The sequence below is a fragment of the Anopheles cruzii genome, chromosome 2, assembly GCF_943734635.1.
Source record: "Anopheles cruzii chromosome 2, idAnoCruzAS_RS32_06, whole genome shotgun sequence".
Taxonomy (NCBI): domain Eukaryota; kingdom Metazoa; phylum Arthropoda; class Insecta; order Diptera; family Culicidae; genus Anopheles; species Anopheles cruzii.
The window spans coordinates 55,622,664-55,634,798 of record NC_069144.1 but is presented as its reverse complement, the minus strand read 5'-3'; the positions used below and the strand labels follow the sequence as shown (position 1 = coordinate 55,634,798).

At 49.6% G+C, this 12,135-nt stretch overlaps 2 protein-coding genes across 3 annotated transcripts; both read right to left on the bottom strand.

Annotated features, from left to right (window-relative positions):
- Positions 1-3,357: 3,357 nt before the first annotated feature.
- Positions 3,358-7,005, bottom strand: LOC128277215 (4-aminobutyrate aminotransferase, mitochondrial). 2 transcript variants are annotated; one of them, XM_053015659.1, is made up of 6 exons: positions 6,732-7,005; positions 6,550-6,662; positions 5,616-5,787; positions 5,050-5,212; positions 4,132-4,982; positions 3,358-4,061 (listed from the first exon to the last, which is right to left on the bottom strand). In XM_053015659.1, the coding sequence occupies exons 1-6, from the start codon at positions 6,802-6,804 to the stop codon at positions 3,940-3,942; spliced, it is 1,494 nt and encodes a 497-aa protein (XP_052871619.1). In that variant the 5' UTR covers positions 6,805-7,005; the 3' UTR covers positions 3,358-3,939. The 2 variants fall into 2 exon arrangements, with proteins under 2 accessions (XP_052871619.1, XP_052871625.1); XM_053015665.1 differs by having other exon boundaries at positions 6,550-6,679; positions 6,755-7,005.
- Positions 7,006-7,336: 331 nt separating this feature from the next.
- LOC128278212 (trafficking protein particle complex subunit 8) lies at positions 7,337-11,940 on the bottom strand. Its single transcript, XM_053016889.1, has 9 exons — positions 11,775-11,940; positions 11,252-11,705; positions 10,617-11,196; positions 9,584-10,543; positions 8,519-9,522; positions 8,238-8,455; positions 7,750-8,161; positions 7,534-7,674; positions 7,337-7,466 (listed from the first exon to the last, which is right to left on the bottom strand). Exons 1-9 carry the CDS (start codon positions 11,938-11,940, stop codon positions 7,406-7,408), a joined length of 3,996 nt encoding a protein of 1,331 aa, XP_052872849.1. The 3' UTR covers positions 7,337-7,405.
- Between the last annotated feature and the right edge of the window lie 195 nt (positions 11,941-12,135).

Genomic DNA, 12,135 nt, shown 5'->3' with positions numbered 1-12,135 from the left:
CAAACCACAAACTATCCACAACCTCTCCGATAACTCCGCCCAACGCCCGAAGCCCAGTTCTTACGACCAGTTCGCGCCACGGACGCTGGCGCGAAAGCTGATGAAGATGGAAGAAATTTACATGCTACAAGCGAGGAAAAATGATTTCCTGTTTTCGACAGTGAAAAATGTTTCTCTAGCGCAAAGCGAAATACCACCACGAGGGTAATGGTTTGTGTTTTCTTGTCTGAAGTTCTTGTTAAAGGTGGAACGAACCACAACCCAGAAAATGAACGCTTTGCAACACGAAAGCATCAGTTTTCAGGTGAAAACGGACGAGAACGGATGGCTACCTTCGCGACGGCAGGATCGTGCATTGAAGATCACTCTGATAACAGTAAATCATTGTGATCAATTTATTGGCTACACTTTAACCGGGTCTGTCAGGTAAAATTCTATCCATTAGCTAGCTCTTCTTAAATTCAATTTTACTTGTTATTTACTTCATGTTTAGAAGATAAACCTAACAATTCGGCGAATGGCTCGTATGTCTACAACTATCATAGAAACTTCGCGTTTCGCTGTGTTTGGAAATACAAAACAAAGCTTTTGTTCAGCTTTTACAGCTTTTTATATGCTACATTATGTACCTGTTTTGGTTTTTAAAATTTTCTTTCGAACATTTCCTTTGAAAATTTATGAAAGAACGGCCAAACCTTTTCAAGTAGCATAAGATGCGTTGCAGCGTTTTCCTTTCTTTTAATCCGTCTCGGTTTAAGCTTTTGCTCTCTGATACCTAAATTCCGTAAAATGTGTCTAATGTTTTTTTTTTTAACATATAGAAGCCATAGACGGGTGCCATGCACGGAAAAAGGTTTCCACCGGCAATGATGCGGTGTAAAAGAGAGAATGAGTGAATGGCAATCGTTTCAGCTGTTCCAACGCTTTCGCCCGACCGGTCCTCTTCGCAACGTTGGCCACCAAACCACACTCTGGCACTTTATGCTTTAGTTCTGGTTGGTGGCCCAGAACCACAGCACCTGACCCGGTTCACACCTGCAGCACCGAAAATGGTGGAGTGCAGGTGCAGCGATCCTTACGGTACCCACGGGGTGTGAAAAGTTTTTCGTTCGAAACGAAACGTGGTTTCGCTGCTAGAAGACTAAGACTGCGGTATTTTTTGTGCCTTTGGAACAAAAGCACTGCACATTAGATAACAACAAGTCATAGAACAAATAAACTTTCTAACACAACACCATACGATTCGAGGTGCCAAACTTTCTCTTAGGTACAAACATGACTTGGGTACAAAATTAATTTAGTGTTTAAAATAAAACGGAGTACAACGAGCTTCAGGCGTTTGTTTACTTTCAAAAGACCGTAGTCGGATTTTACATAAGAAATAAAGTATTTGCTTTGCATATCAATGCTTGTATTCAATTAGCAGTCTTGTTACTCAAATAAATCTGAAACAAAGGAACGCTTCATGATACAAACGTTTGCAGTTTAGTACCCAACGTTACAACTGGGTCCTTTCAGATTTGTCCTTTGTCTTTGTATTATTGTCCACATTATTCTCGCAGCTTGTTAGCATATTTAAAAGAGGAAAATATATGAGGGCATCGAAGAAAAACACATTGCCGCGACCCGACACACACAATGCACGGCCGAGTGTAGCATAAATAATCTCTGCCGACAGCGCGCTGACCCACCCAGCCTCAGCCTAACTTCTCAGGTCCCTCATCTTCGAGCCCGTACCGTAATGACCCTACCTCCCCGGGTGTGTATGTGTGTCCGGAACATTGGTCCCGAGCGGACACGTGGCCGCAAAAGTTACTCTTTGTACGCTGCTTTGGCCCCAAGATAGGGGTGTAAATAATTACCAAACATTTTTCACTCTACCCTAAAACAATGCACGACGGAGGATGGCCGCGCCTCTGTCAAAAAAGAAATGGACCTCTTTTAGCGTGGTTTCCTACAAGCGAAGGGTCCACTGAAGTTTGTTTTTACACCTCAGCCCAAACGGCCTTTCGCTGAACGACCTTCACTCAGCACTTAATCATGTTGAGCAGTGTGTATCTCCTCCATCACGAGCCCCGGAATAGAACAGGAAACGATGGTCCTGTGTTCGCGTCGTTTCATGTGGTTGACGCTGATTTTTTGCTTTTAATTTCGTCTACTTAACAACCAGTGGCCCGTGTCCGTTACAAAGTAATGGACGAAGTTTTGTACCCTTTGTGGTCCTATTTCCAGGCACAGCGAAACCCCCGGAGAAACGTTGGCCGCCACCGAAGGTGTAGACCGTGAAGAACGGCTACGTATGCTTCTTGCGACCGCCAGTACGATCGTTCGCATATGCTTTCCGGTTTCGGCCCGGCACCGGCCTCCCGGCCCCGGGTGCTGCCGGGCCAGACGTCAAAGTTGGCAAAATTGAACCGCAATGCTGACATGCTTTTCAAATGCAAATTAGCGTCCTGAAAAAGAAACGAAACATCGCCAGCACCTTCAAAGTGTTTGGCCAGCATAAGAACGGAGGACAACTTTTCAAAACATTCGTTTCTTGTGCCCACCCTTTAATTCGTAATAAACGATCAAAACCACGTGCACGGAGCGTGCGGCCGGTGCGTAGCTGGTGCATTGCATAAATATGCTGATGATAACAAGCCTCGATTCGTAGGCCCCGACCCGAACCTTGAATCGAGCGCCGGAGGTCCTTATGGACCGGAAGAGCATAGACGATCCGGAAGGTGTACACTCGGCCATTGGAAGGAATATGCTTTCAACCTGCCCTAACACCACGCTACGCTCTTTTCTGTTGCTGCTCCGATTCCGTTCCGGTTCGTCGGCGGTGGCTTTTTTGCCGAATACATTAGCATATGGAAATGGTTAACAAGCCATTCAAGCCTTCGTCTTTGTAGCTTCGTCTTCGTCGTCTCTTCAAAGGGCCACCCGGACACGAGATACGATTCGTTTTCTTTTCGTCTCATACCGACCAAACTGTGGCCCGAAGTTTCAGAGCTTGGCCCAAGATGAAACCGGAATTTACATAGATCATCATCGTCCTAGTCGTTAGGATAAATTCGTTAAATTTTAGGCGGAACCACGAAGCGTTGCTTTCCTTCTCATGGCTCAGTGGCTGCTGCTTCGTTACATGCCTTCGTTAGCGACGAGTAAAGACATGTCTCGAACGATAACGGGATTGATAGTTCAAAGGAGAATGTGCTTACATCGGTAGAGCTTCAAAAGAAACAATAATTGTCACCCGCAATCGTTAGCGAACAATTGGTTTAGCCAATCGCTGGGATTTGGAATTGTTTATTGAAAGCAAATTGGAAGCAAATATTCAACACGTTTCTCGCAACACAAACAGTAGAAGATATCAGAACATTTTATTGAAACAAACACCAGTTCGGATGATTTTGTGGATACAGGTCGTTTTGAAATCCCAGTACAAACAACTTTGACATTATGCGACAACATTTATCTATTTTATTTTGAAACGGAGCAACCCAAGCGTTTGGGTTGCCAACCGTTCGACACCGAGTTTTGGAATCACCAAGTTTTCTGATTGGAAGACAAATGTTCTCTCATTTCGCGCAGATACACGATTGGTGTGTGTTTATGTTTGTGCTTTGTTGCAACAATTATTCTCTAGTTGTATATTGTTTCGTTTTCACTGTGGCAGCCAGCAAGCTACTAACATTCTAACATTCTACAGTTCCCCACAGAGGTTAGGTCTAAATGCTCTCGATCAAATGCCTTTGGTTGCTTACGGGCAAGTTTCATATTGGATGCAATTTGTACGACTCGTAGTAGGCAGGGAAACAGAACGTAGTCCTCCGTTGCTTTGTGTGCGTAGCTTGAGTGAATGACCAACCATCGTTTGCTAAATTCCTTTCCTTGTTGTTTGCTTTGCGTGCTTCGATTCGTGCGTGAGAGCTACTTGCAATGGTAACTTGCTTACTTCACTTCCTTCAACACCTGGCGGAACTTGTCGAGGAAGATATCCACGTGCTTCTCGCCGAAGATCAATGCCGGGCGGAAGCGAATGCTCAGGTCTCCGCATCCTCCGGACAGAACACCTGAAACGATCGAGCGAATGGTCCATTTAGTGTCTGCGTCCTGTCGTGTGACAAACTTCGCAAAGCTTACCTTTTTGCTTGAGCGCCGTCACGATGTCATCGCGCAGTTTGGGAGTGGCACAGTTGATCGCGAGGAAGGTACCACGACCGCGCGTTGAACTCAGCAACTGCGGAAAGTCCTTCTGGGCGTCCAGTAGACCGTTTTTCAGCTTGTCGCCCACACGGCGCACGTTCTCCAGCAGCGCCTCCTGCTTGATCACCTGCAGGATCGACTCCAGCAGCAGCAGCTTACCGGGATCGCCCATCCACGTGTTGAACACACGGTAAGGCTGGTTGGGCTTCATGTGCGCCCCGTGATAGTAGCCACCCAGTTGCATCTTCTTGCTGAACGTCACCACATCCGGTGGTGACTCGAGGTTAAAGTGCTCATGGCACCAGATCTTACCGGTCGGTCCACCACCGGTCTGCACTTCATCGATCAACAGAGCGCTGCCGTGGTTTTTGGAAACACGCTGCAGTTTCTGGAAGAACTCCGGTGATGCCTCATTGTCACCGCCTTCACTCTGGATGGGCTCCACGATGATACCGGCCACCGGAACACCGCGCTTACCGTACTGCTCGATCAGCCGCTCAACCTCGGCCAAACAGCGCGCATCCTCCTGCGCGTTTTCGCGCACGTTCTCCTCGAGCGGGTAACGATACTTCGGAAACGGAGCGATTGGCCAATCGAACGACGGAACGTCGATCTTGTGGATGTACTTCGAGTGCGTCGTCGAGAGACACCCAAGCGTACGGCCGTGGAATGCTCCGTGGAAACTGAGGATGCTGAGCTTCGGCGATCCGGGCACCTGGTTTACCATACACGATTGAATTTCCGCTTCCGAAAATGGCGCCCCGTTACCTCGTTGCTTCTTTTGGTACCTTCAATGGAGGAAAAGGCACGGGAATTAGGCAAACATTCGCATTCCCCTCCCGAGTTACCACTTACCAAAGAAATATATTTTTAAATGCATTCTCGTTCGAGCAGGAACCGCACATCATAGTCGTAACGTGGTCTAGACCAACCGGTGCGACGGACATTAGCACGCTCTGCAGACGTTTAGGCCAGTCCTCGCCGGGAAATACGCCAAGCGCCGGTCGGTTGACGAGTGCTGAAAAGTATCAATTAGGCATTTTAATAAACTTGGGTCATTCTTGACGAAATATATGGGTATGTCCAGTCAATTCTAAACAACAGTATACCCTGCACTCGAAACTACCGTACGAACAGCCGGTGACCGTAACCTTGACTGATAATTTCCAGGTTGCCGTTAACTAGGTGCGTCTGTCAGCTGTTTTGCTCTAACTAATGTGCGATTTAAGTTCCACTTACTCAACACCAAGCGCCAATAACACGATGTTGGCCCCTTTGGACGCAATAAAATTGAATGATAACGGGCTTGATTGGAGTAAACGAATTTGCGACAAATTGCATCACTCTGACTGAAGGTTTCACTGATCGTGCACAAACTTTCCTTTCCGGTAAGAGGGATTAGTTATTCGAATTTAACTTACTCGATAGGTTGTGATCATTCCGAAACACATTCAGCAGCTCGTGATGATTGTACCCCAGCGGTACCGACGAGATCTGCGTGTAGATGTCGAGCAGTACGTTTCCATCAACGTCCTGCACGTAGTTCCCGATCGACCTGTCGTAATCAACGAACATCTGCACAGAACCAGCATTCTGTCCAACGAAGTGTGCCGTCGTACCGGAAAAAATAGAAAACAGATAAGCGCCTGCAACATTTCCAACCCCGAAAATAGGAACTGTGCACTTGAAAGATCGATGCTAAGGCCGTCGAATGTGAATACCAGCCCAAAGCGGATCATTTCAAGTTCAAGTCCAAACCACTCCCGCTAACAGCATAGCGCGCCAGACGCCGACAGCCCGAAGAGAGGTCGAGTGAAAGTGTTCGGTCAGTCGCAGCGCCATTTGAACACGCCACCGTCATAAATTCATCCCAGAACGGCGCGTAGAGGTCAGGGAACCGATCTGGTCTTGCGCTGCATGCGCACAGCGATGGTACGCGAAGATTTGGTGAGTTATTTTTAGTTAGAAGGTTGGTTCGTTTGGTCAAATCCAAACAAACGATCGCGCAACGTGGCGCCACTGCCGGACTGCGTCATCCATTTTTGGGGACAACGTGGTCGTGCGGTTGAAGTTTAGTTTTCCTCCGCCGAATAGGGCTCACCCTCCGACTTCCGCTCCGGATCAGACGGAACACCAGTAGGCAAGTCGGTGTTGTTGCTGATTGAAACCAATTCCCTTCAATTGATACCAATTGGCGTCCAGTCGGGGTGTGAGGGTTCCCTCTTAAACTAATCAGAGGCAGGTCCGATAGGGAAACCGATTCGTGCCCAACACATCACGCAATCTCGGCCATCGCTTGCACGCCTTTCGACCTTCGGTTGAGGGCGCTTCTGCACCCATGCAGCGTAACCGTACCTGCAGTTGATTTAGCTGCTGCAGCAGCGCCTTCGATTTCGGTCCAGGTACTTCGGTCAGGAGGGACGGGCCCACCGGTTCCGCTTGTGGGACGGCAGCAAAGCAGCGGCTCACTGGTGGTGAAAATATGCTATTTTACCAAAGGCAATGTCGATAGCCTCGCAGGCTTGCACTTCACTTACACTGCACCAACGAACGGTGGCGCCGTTTGCACTCGGGACGCAGCAAAACTTGACCAAGCTGTTTTAACAGCATTTTTATCCACGGAACGGCACGCCAAGAAACAACACGAGCTTAGGGAAAACGCGTTTGCAGCGTTCTAGATATCGACCAAAGACGTTCGGCACTTCAGAACTTCAAACGGACACTAGGACCATGCGCGAACCCCGACCTGGGTTACCATCCGCGTGGGTGGAAAAGAGACCAACGGCGAGCGAACACAGAGCGAAAGGACCGATCTCCGCAGATGCTGACTTCTGTTTGAATGGTCCGGAACCGAGCTGAGAGCAATTTATCCTTTACCATCGTCCGGTCCGGAGCATTATGCATCTCATTCTCGGGGGCATGCCTCGCGAAAGAATGAACGGAAGAGGACCAACATTAGGGAGCATATTTTGCCTCTCCCATAGCCGTCGCTCTCAAGGCCCAGAGCATAGAACACAAGCACATGTCGTTTGTTGTGATGCTCGGACAGTGCCGTATGAAATTCTCGGGACAGAAAAGTAGTTGATGTAGACAACCAGACGACATTAAAATGAAGCTTAAATCGAATTTATTGATCTACTGCGCCCTACCATGGGTCTCTGGAATTTAGTACAAGAAACAAAATTTTGCATAAGTCATAAATATCCTGCGCCTATGCTTTCAGTTCGACTGAGTGGAGGTTTTCCTCCAGAAAACATCGCTGTGCCACAAAGCTAAAGGAAGCGAAAAAGAATCGGAATTAATAAAGGGATAAACATCAGCCACCTTTCGCGTGCGTACCTATTATTAACGCCCCAACCACTGTCGATATCGTCATTTTCTGCCGGAAGCACCTTTTCCAAGCCGTCAAAAATACCGTACACATCCGATTGTCCAGCAAACGTGATTTGCTGCAAGCGTTCCGAAGGTGGACAGAACACTCTGCAAAAAAAAAGAAACCAAATCAATCGGTCATTCACGTGATTACGATCAATTGATTGCTCGCTGTTGTCGTACGAATCGTAAAGTTTTCTCAGCTGCACGAAGTGCTGCCCGTAGGCATTGCGGGACGCTCCGTTGTCATTGATCGTCGCGGACCAATTCACGCACAGCGTCATGTGACGATCGTTTTGGTTGACAATTTGGTTAAACTCCTCGTTGCTACCGGGTTCGTACACGCGAATATACTTCGTCTCGTGCTTGATCAGAAAACTGCTCACCGCCTCCAGGGACGGCAGAATCGTTTTCGCTTCATCGTCCACCGCTCGGACACAGATGGACGAAAGTTTATCACTGACGTAACGCTGAAAATGCCCACCGTACGACACCTCTTCCGGGCGCCGATCAAGATTGCACCGCAAACTGAGTGTTTCATTTGTTTTCAACCCACAACCGGACTGCAGCTTCGCGTGGCCTGGAGTTTTAATATCTACAAAGACAAGCAGAACGGCTCGTGATGGTTAGTCCCCCGGAACGAGTGTCAACTAGCTGTGACGAATACTCACAGATAATTTTCTCCTGATGTAGCTTGTAACTCGAACAGAAGAGAAACAGATCATTGACAGTAATCTCCGTCATCAGCGGATGGTGGACTTGGTTTAGGTTCTTGACGTTCACGTCGATACCGATTTCACGCTTCACCGGATTGCTTATGTTGCAGTTGGCATCCACCAGCAGCGAATCGTTCACGTTAAAGTTCCACGTGTGACGAATCAGACGGTGCCTACCGGAAAACGAACATTAACCGACTCCCCGATCAGTTTGCGGAACTCGATAGTGAACTTACTTCAACTTCGGGTAGTCCGGCGGCATGGCGTAGTAGATCATCAGCTTCACATCTTTCTGCCCCTTGGAGTACGGAGCCTGCAGCCACAGGGTGGCCGTTTTCGTCTGATTTGGCTGGATAAAGTTTCCGTCTGCCTCGCGGAACGCCCGGCAAACGTACTGCTTGCGTGCTTCCCGATCGCGACCAACGTTCTCGTTCGCCAGATTGTACAGATCGCGCCGGATCGACAACGGTATATCAGCATCGCTCGGATTGATCAGCACGTACCGTGGATTGTCAATGCAAACGTAGATATCATTCAGAACGCTGACGCCCGCATTCGTCAGATTAATCTTGAGCGGAATTACCTCACCGGCCAGCACTTCCGTCGGGGCCCGGCTGAAACTGACGTGCAGTGCCGGTGCCGGCGGAAGTATCTCTATCTCGAGTTTGCGATCAAACTGTACCGCTTTGGCGGCGGCATCCTTTGCGGTCGAGCGTATCGGAAGCGTTTCGAACAGTTGCTTTCCCCAGAGGGTGGATGCATCACCCACCGATCCACCGGCGGCCGGTGAGGAGACCGAAATCTTTCCCACGATCCCCAGTATCCGCAGCTGACCCGTGCACCGTGGTGTAATCTTCAGGACCAGCGTTTTCGTTTCGTGCTCTCCAAACGTCGCCAGCGTCACGAGACTCGTTGCCACAACGTTCTCGATTACGGAGCGCTCATCGAGCGAAAGGTCACCCAGGAAGAGGGGCCGGTTGGAGAAAATTTCGCCCGACTCACGGCGAAACTCCCACAGGAGGTTTACGTGTTCGAACAGAATCGACGGTTTGATTGTGTTTTCCAGACTGAACGCAACCTCGATCGGTTCACCGTGCACCGAGCGCGGATTCTCGGTCGCCGGCGATTCGTGTGAGAAGAGCGATTTCGATGGCCGGAACACCATCACCGGACGCTCGGAAGCACTCTGCACCAGCATCTCTTCCATCTTGTTCCAAATGTTCTCCTCCGTGAGTGGTGACTACAATCGAAAGATCCGGGTTAGTGGAACGACGGATTCCCATGCTTTTCTCCCCGCCTACCGTTATGCTGATGTTGGTGGCCGCTAGTTGTAGTGGGTTCGAAACGGGTGGCGGAGAAGTGACCAGCACCTTCGTCAACGATTGCAGAATCTTGGGCAGTTCGATGGTGGCAATGTCACCAGCGCCCTCACCCTTCGCCTGAAGGGCCTTTTTGGTGCTCAAATATTCCCGCAGGAATAGCGCTTGCTGAACTGCCGTCTGCAAGCTTGAAGGGCGCAGCAGATGCGACAAACAGTTGCTAGCTTCGTCCAGCTTCTTCAGGTTCGAAGCCTGTCGACCGATCGTGTACTGGATGTGATCTTCGGCCAAGCTCCAGCCGCGATTCTCAAACACCTGGTAGGCTTGTTTGTACGTGCGGAACGAGTGCTTTCGCTGGCCAACCTTCGAAAACCGATGGCCCGCGAGTACGCAGTGTAGAGCGTACTTGCGGTACTGTGGCGGCGTGGCCAGCAGAAAGCAGTACGAGGCTTGTTCAAGCAGCAACGCCGATCGTAGGTCGGAATCTTCACTCGTCATGCGGATCAGCTGCTTGGCCGCCTCACTGTACAGTTTCGTACCCTTCAGACACTCCATCGAGAGGAGCGTGGCCCGCGTTGCAAACTGTGGCAACTTACAACTGTTCAGATACGTGAGAATGGCTTCCTCCATGTAGTCATAGGTTTTGCGATTGGCCGTGCCCTGCATGTACGCCGCTAAGGCAGCCATCTCCAGAGCACCCGCGTAGTACTGCCACGCCGAGTCGGCGTTAAAGTCCCGCTTCGCCTGGTGGTACGCTTGAAAGGCGAGCGAATAATGGCAAAACATAAAGTACAGATCCCCCAGCTTGCGCGTCTGCAGCTCGGTCGACTCGTTCGTGTAGACGACCGCATTCTGGTTCGTGTTCACACCGGGTTTGTTCGTCACGAACCACCGCTTGGTGGCACTAAGCAGTGAACGGCTAACTCCCTTCTTGTTTGAAATCTGCAGGACAAAGTAGAGGATGGTTTCAACCGTTAAGGGACTTGGGGCCTGTGTTTACTCCCTTGCTACGAACCGAATCATTAAGCACGCCAACCAACCGCTCCACAAACGGAATCAGCGCACGTACGGCAAAATCCTGCACAAAGTGCTTTAACGTGTCCAAGTCCTCCGACGTTAGAAAAGATCCGTGCGTCACCTCTATTTCGCTCTCCGCAGGCCACACGTTCGGGTTGATCGTCTGCTGTGACAGACTATCGATGCTTGACGTGAGACTGGAAGTCTCCTGTATCTCGATGCCAGTTTCCTGTACGGGACTGAGCGGGTGAGCAATCACCTCTCCTACGACGGATCCCGACGGTGGTGTGTCCGAGGTGCTACCTCCACCGCTCCCAGCGCTACCGTGGGACAGCAGATTGGACGACTGCACCACGGTTGTGGGCATGCCCGTAACGGAGCCCATGTCTTGCGGAGTTTTCGGAGCACTGTCGGCGTCACTAGAATTGCTCGCCTGATCGGAGCGCTGATGTTTCTTCAAGTAACGCAACCACGGATCGGGACAGTCAACCGGAGGTCCATTGTGAGAGTTTATTTTCAGCAGAAAACATTTGTGCTCTCCATAGCAAGACTTTAGCCCTTCGAATGCTTGTTGTGCCCTGAAATTGGGAACATTGTCACTAACGCCCTCGGTGCCAAAACCTACTCACTCACTTTCCGATGTCACCCGAGCATCCGTCATGAAGCATCACGTAACAGTTCAGGGCATCGGTTGAGAACCATTTCGGTAGCCGGGGAGGCGTGATGCTCTGCATCATCTGGATCTTCTTCGTCAACTGGCTGGCCGTTTCGATTGGATTCGGATCGATACTCGATACGACTATCAGCGAGCACAGCAAGTGGCGCGTAAACTCATGATCCGCGGGGAACTGAACGGTCAGGAACGTTTCACGCCACTGCTCAAACCACGGCTCGGCAGCCGGTATATCCACGAACGTCCCGTCGTCCAGTTTGATCGCTTTCATCTTCTCACCACCGGCCGTTGTGACGGCCTCATTCAGCATCTTTTTGGCCAGAATCGTCTGCGGGGGGCGCCAGTTAACATCCATCACGTTAATGCGTAGCCCCTTGATCGATACGCTGGTGCCGGCCACATCGCGAAAGTGGGCTGCAATGAAAAGCATAGCTCTTAAAAACATGACCTGCCCACCAGCAATCGGCCTCAATCTTTACAGACCATCCGAAGAAAGTCTCAGGAATGGTTGCAGCATTTCCACGAACGTAAGATTATTTTTCTGGCACAGTTCCTCCGCCTGCTGGGACACGATGGCGCCCACCATCGGTGAAAATATGTTTTGTATTATCTCCTTGGAGGAGTAATTTTGTCCCGTTAGATGAATCATATCTGCTGGATTTCCTAAGCGGAACGCACTCGTAACATTCAACTCACTGTCCGTGCTACGCAAGATTTCGATAAATAAATCGATTTCTCTTGCCAATGTAAACAAACACCGACACCGCTTGACAGCTGTCAGCTGATTTACGATACATGAAATTGTTGCAACGGTTTATAATTTATCTTAAAGGTATTTTAAAAA